Here is a 6691-nt window from a genome sequence, read left to right on the forward strand (position 1 = left end):
GCCAGTGATGTGGCCTGGGGTGAGATGTTATCTGTTTTAAATTCCTCCTGCCTAATTGTGGCCTCAGCAACCCTTCCCTCCTGAGTGCCACCAATGCATTGTCATTAAGTGGCTGCGGACCTTGATTTAGTAGCTGGAGTTCCTCCATGGAGGACAGGAGGTGGGGACCAGGGGTCCTGGCCCGGGCTGGTCGCGGACAGGCACAGACGGGCTTGCTCCATCCTGTTTAAATGCCCTAGGACTCCTCCCACCCACCACTCAGCCCTGCTGTGCAGCGGCTGTCAATTCTCAAAACACTAGACCCCCAACCTTGCCGGAAGTGCTGAATATAGGAAGTCAGGGTGCTGGGAGTGAGCCAAAAGTGCAAGGTAAAACACAGAACACAGAAAGTTAAAAATTTCAAAGTATTTAAAAGTTTTACAAAGGTATCAGCAGCGTGATAAATAGCAGGGTTCTATGAACAATTCAGGCAAATTCGTTTTTGGTAAGCGCAGCGGCATTCTGAGCCCACTGCAAGTATAGGCCCAGCTCTTTAATTCATGTCTATATGAACAATTAAATGTCTCATTAAATGGCAAAATATTTTGTGATGGACTCTGCATTTCAGCTTGTTGAGTGTTTCTTTTTCTTACTCCAACAGGTGAAATAAATTCAGTGATAAACAAAAAAAGGTAAAGGCATTAACCATCATTTGTGTTGGAAGTGATATAAAAACAGTATACCTCGAAATCTATTCCCTTGAAGGCTAATACCGTGCCAACGTCTTTTTTCTACAGCAGAAAACACAAACTGTCCAATGAGGTCTGTACTTGGCTCTTAGGCATCAGATGATATGCATAGAAGACATGACATACTGGAGCAAGACTGATGAGGTGCTCAGTACGAAGAAAGAGCTAACCTGGTATCAACAAGAATGCACGAGAGAGAAACCATGTGAATTTCTGAAATGTGGCAACACATTTATTAGGCAGAGAAAGAGCAAGTGTGACATCAGAAACTCCATACTGGAAAATAACCATATCAAAGGACTGATTGTGAAAAAGTGTTATTTGTAATGAAAGACCTAATGCAGCATCAGAGTGTCCACATAGAGCAGAAACCATATCAATGTACAGAATGTAATAAAGTGTTCGGAAGGAAGAAGACTCTAAAGCAGCATGAACAAATCCACACTGGTGAGAAACCGTATGAATGTACAGAATGTGACAAGGGATTTATTAGAAAGGCACAACTAATGGAACATCAGAAGGTCCACACTGGTGAGAAACAGTATAAATGTACAGAATGTCACAAGGGATTTATTAGAAAGGCAAAACTAATGTTACATCAAAAGGTCCACACTGGTGAGAAACAGTATAAATGTACAGAATGTCCCAAGGCATTTAGAACAAATGAAGTGCTAAAGAAACATCAGAAAATCCACACTGGGGAGAAACCATATCAATGTACAGAATGTGACAAGGCATTTATAACAAATGGAGACCTAAAGCAACATCAGAAAATACACACTGGGGAGAAACCATATCAATGTACAGAATGTGACAAAGCATTTATAAGAAATGGAGGGCTAAAGCAACATCAGATAATCCACACTGGGGAGAAACCATATCAATGTACAGAATGTGACAAAGCATTTATGAGAAATGGTGAACTAAATCGACATCAGAAAATCCACACTGGGGAGAAACCATATCAATGTACAGAATGTGACAAAGCATTTAGTTTAAAGAAAAGTTTAAAAATACATCAACAAGGTCACACAGGAGAGAAGCCATATCAATGTACAGAATGTGGTAAAGCATTTAAAACAAATAGAAATCTAAAACAGCATCAGCAAGTCCACGCTGGAGAGAGACCATTCAACTGCACTGAATGTGAGAAGGCATTTATTAGAAAGTCACATCTAATGCGCCATCAGATAGTCCACACCGGGGAGAAACCCTATGAATGCACAGAATGCGACGAGGCATTTAATACCAATGGAACCCTAATGCAACATCAGAAAGTCCACACTGGGGAGAAACCATATGAATGTACAGAATGTGACAAGGTATATATTACAAAGCAAAGTTTAAAAATACATCAGAAAGTTCACGCAGGAGAGAAACCATATCAATGTACAGAATGTGCCAAAGCATTTATAAGAAATGGAGCGTTAAAGCAACATCAGATAATCCACACTGGGGAGAAACCATATCAATGTACAGAATGTGACAAAGCATTTATGAGAAATGGTGAACTAAATCGACATCAGAAAATCCACACTGGGGAGAAACCATATCAATGTACAGAATGTGACAAAGCATTTATCGAAAAGAAAAGTTTAAAAATACATCAACAAATTCACACAGGAGAGAAGCCATATCAATGTACAGAATGTGGTAAAGCATTTAAAACAAATGGAGAGCTAAAACAGCATCAGAAAGTCCACGCTGGAGAGAAACCATTCAACTGCACTGAATGTGAGAAGGCATTTATTAGAAAGTCACAATTAATACGCCATCAGATAGTCCACACCGGGGAGAAACCCTATGAATGTACAGAATGCGACAAGGCATTTAATACCAATGGAACCCTAATGCAACATCAGAAAGTCCACACTGGGGAGAAACCATATGAATGCACTGAATGTGACAAAGCATTTAAAACAAATGGAGAGCTCAAATGTCATCAGAAACTCCACATTTGGGAGAGACCATATGAATGCTCTGAATGTGACAAAGCATTTATAACAAATGTAGGGCTGAAGCATCATCTGAAAATCCACACTGGGGAGAAACCATACCAATGTATAGAATGTCACAAAGCATTTATAACAAATGGAGAGCTGAAGCGACATCAGAAAATCCACAAGAAGATAATTCCTATCTATGTACAGGATGTATTGAAATCTTCCACAGGAAGATTAAGCTAATGCAGCATAAAAAAGACACTTGAGGCAAACACCATATTAATGTACAGAGTGCAATACATTTATTACTAAACAAAACTTAATATGACATCAGAATGTTCACACAGGAGAGAAACCGTATCAATGTATTCAATGTGACAATGCATTCATAAGAAATAGAGAGCTAACGCAACATCAAAAGTCCACCCTAAAGATGGCACTGAATGTGGCAAGAAATTTATTGGCAAGAGAGAGTTAAAACAACATCAGAAAGTACCCACTGGGGAAAATCTGTATGAATGTACAGAATGTGACAAAGTGTTCTTACTGAAGTAACGGTATTAATGTACAGAAAGTGACAAGGCATTTATTAGGAGGGCACAGCCAATGCACTAACAAAGTCCACACGGGAGAAACCATGTCATTGCACTTATGGTGACAAAGCATTGGTAAAAATGTAAGCTAACACAGCAGAAAGTTCCCACAGGAGAGAAATTATATGAATATACTGAATGCACAAAGCATTTATTAGAAAGGCACAGTTAATGTACCATCAAAGTCCACACAGTGAAGAAAGTCATGACACAAAGAACACATACCACAGCACATATGTCCAGGCATTTGTCAAAAAAGAAAGACCGAACACAACATCAAAAAACCACCCCGGAGAGAAACCATGTAAATATACTGAATGTGACAATTCATTTATTGGCAGGGCACAGGTAATACAATAACAGTACGTCAACACAGAGGAAAAAGTTATGTCAGTGGAGAATGCATATCACTTCACTCAATGTGGCAAGGAATCCTTTACAAAGGCAAAGTTAATGCAACAACAGAAAGTCAGTGGACACCTGTCCTCTACTCAGGAGCGACACCGTAGGAATATACTGAATGTAACAAAGCCATCATTACAAAGGGACTATTCATGCAACATCTGAAAATCAACACTGGGAAGTAACTGAAGCAATAAATGTGACCCAAGTGCTGATCAGATAGGCCATATTGTCAGAAACAACTTTTTCTTGCAAAGTATTTTTTTGCAGGGGGAGCCTAAAGTGTCAACATGCAATCCAGGGAAAACTGTATATCTATTTAGTGTGACAAGACATTTATTACAACGGAATAGCAAATAGTCATCAGTTGCTATGACAGAAAATACACACCTGCACACAGATACAGGGGGACGAAGTACCGAAATAAAATGTGGAACAAAGGAACAGAAATAGTGGCAGTCATCATAGGTGTTGAAGGATTAGTCAAGAAAAGCTCCCGGGACAACACACAGAGGTGACAATATGCAAACTCCAGAGCGCATCAAACTCGTACAGAATGCAAGTGTTATACAAAGCAACAGCTAGCTTTCTTTCCCTGTTCCCAGCCTACTGTGGTAGAAGGACTGTTTTGGCTTCCTTGTGATAAGGCCTGCCTCTGCCTATTTACTCAGTTATGTGAGATGTGTTCTGTAATGCCTTCTAGAGCCCACAGTTTTTGGGACATTTGTTGACATTGGTGATAATAAAATTCAGAGTTGGTTACATAGGATGTTATGTTCATGCTGTTTATCGTTGACATTTTGTTTCTTTCATTAACAATACTGGCCGGGAGATGACAAGTGGAGTTTTAGGGTCAGTTGGAAGTCAGATGCCACTGGCCTTAGAGGCTTGCAGACCTTGAAGTATGTGTGCATTAGGTTTATGGTTTCATGTGGGACAGGAGCTGCCACTACTTGTACAGACAATGCAGGACAGCTTGCTGGGCACCTGTGAATAAGAGGTTTCTACTTACAGCAGTGATTACAATCTCCATTATCACGTGTTGGCAACAACTGTATTCTTTCTACTTTTGTGCAGTGTATTTTTTTATCACGCTGATTTGTAATAAAATGAAGATCTACTGAAAGTACTGACTGCATTCCTAGATGTTTGAACACTGTAAACTTACCTAAACCGTACAGTGTATATAGTTATTTACTCTTCTAAAGGTCTCTAATGACTAGTCAGACTATGCCCATGCAATAGAAGAAAATAAATAAATAAATCAGTTTGCCTGAATGGGGTAAGACAAAGCAAAGGTCTTATATCTCCACGAGCCTTGTTCCAAAAGGATAGACTCTATGGCCACCATTGGGGAAAAAATGGGAGGTGGTTTATGAGGAGACTCAAACTGAGTATTATGTTTAGAGGCCTTGAATGGGGACTCAAAATGTGTACCCTACATGTTAGTCTCATAAAATGTGAGCACCTGGTCGATGGACCTCCTTAGTTTCTTCCAATGTGAGTAAATGTACTAGTACCCCCTGGTGTCTTGCAGTGATGCGGATTTGACAAAATGATTCACTCTTGACCTTTTCTATAATTATTTGTTTATTTTTATTGAGAGGGTTTTTTAAAAGCATGAATATTACCCAAAAGAATCTGAGCACTATACGTAAGAAACATTGTGCTGGTTACACATATAAGCGTAATGCAACTTTTATGGGTCAATTCAGTTTATTAATTCCGCCTTCTCAAGTTAATACACAGCATGTCTCCTACAACCCCAGGGGGCCGGCTGCGCTCAGATGTAAAACAGCCAGAGTAGTTTATGACACAACTTTCGCCTGCAACCCTTCGGCCGGCAGCCTGGTTCATGCATTAAAAAAAACAGCATTAAAGTAAAGAAAGCCCCCGCCCCTTCCTAATTCTCCTTCGGTATAGTGATGAAGCCATCAATTATATGGGCACAATATTAGGCAGATATGGTTATAACAGGTGTAGTAACTGCAAGGGTTAATGTAGGCCTTGGTTGGGGCCGCATCTGGAATCAGTTGTAGTAGCCGTAAATAGGCTGGGCAGGTTAACTCTCAGAATTCAGTAGAAAGAGTTCGTATAAGGAGGCCTATCTGAGTAGGAGGTGTGACCTGGGAGTGTTGCTGATGAGAGCTTCTCCAGCCCCAGGAGAAACCTCAATTTTTGCAACCAGGAGATGTGGTCTGGAGTCCTGTCTGTGCCCCAGAGAGAGATTATAACTTGTTGGACTGCTCCCAAAGTGAGGGGCATTTGCTTCCCCCTTTTAAAGTGCAGTGGATAAGTCAGGGGGTCTGAAACACCCAGAAGGGTGTAAGCTGGAAACTTCAGGATGGTAGTGTTAAAAGCAGAATCAATTTCATCTCAAACTTGGTTCCAGTATGAAGTGATCTTCATTCAGGGCCATAGGAGATGGAGTAGGGCCCCTGTGCCTCCACAGCCGGGCCAACAATCCTTCGAGTACCCAGCGTTCTACTTCTGGAGTCTCATCAGAGTGAGATACCAGTAAGAAGCAATTTGTACTTTGATAGAGGGAGATTTATTACGGCGCGGAAGGTCAGGGGGCTGGGCGCAACGGCTTGGAAGCCTGCGCTGGGATGATCGTGAAAGTGAGTAAGTAAGTAAGTTTTTATTTATGTTTTGGAACTCGTGAGAGGTCCACATAAAATTTACATACACAATAACAATCCAATAGTACACAAGAAAGAAAACAACACATATTAATACAGATCTAAAAAGCATTTAAAAAAGTTAAAAATTCTGGAACAAAACATTTCATTGGGGGGCTTAAGAATAGCGTCGGAAAAGGCACTAGCAGATAAAATTCCAAGTTTTAAGCAAATTGGTCTCACCCATTTACGACGAGATTTTGTCAAAGCGGGACATATGAATAAGACGTGAGTGAGATCTTGGATCGAGATGTTACACACGGTGCATTTATTAGAGGAGCCATTCCACTTGGCTAAAAGGTTATTCAGAGGTAGCATATCTTGCCTTAATAAAAACCAAAAAC

General features: G+C 40.4%; 1 protein-coding gene across 2 annotated transcripts; it reads left to right on the plus strand.

The window, feature by feature from the left end:
* The first annotated feature begins 276 nt into the window (after nt 1-276).
* LOC147665674 (uncharacterized) lies at nt 277-4430 on the plus strand. Of its 2 annotated transcripts, none has more exons than XM_086949604.1 (2): nt 277-671; nt 777-4430. In XM_086949604.1, the coding sequence occupies exon 2, from the start codon at nt 1055-1057 to the stop codon at nt 2912-2914; it is 1860 nt and encodes a 619-aa protein (XP_086805730.1). In that variant the 5' UTR covers nt 277-671; nt 777-1054; the 3' UTR covers nt 2915-4430. The 2 variants fall into 2 exon arrangements, with proteins under 2 accessions (XP_086805730.1, XP_086805731.1); XM_086949605.1 differs by having other exon boundaries at nt 638-671; nt 780-4430.
* Nucleotides 4431-6691: the final 2261 nt, after the last annotated feature.

This window comes from Lissotriton vulgaris, unplaced genomic scaffold (assembly GCF_964263255.1).
Source record: "Lissotriton vulgaris unplaced genomic scaffold, aLisVul1.2 SCAFFOLD_7874, whole genome shotgun sequence".
In the NCBI taxonomy this organism is placed as follows: Eukaryota; Metazoa; Chordata; class Amphibia; order Caudata; family Salamandridae; genus Lissotriton; species Lissotriton vulgaris.

Coding starts and splice junctions, on each gene's coding strand:
- LOC147665674 (XM_086949604.1), top strand. CDS start 1,055: ATGAAAGACCTAATGCAGCATCAGAGTGTCCACATAGAGCAGAAACCA.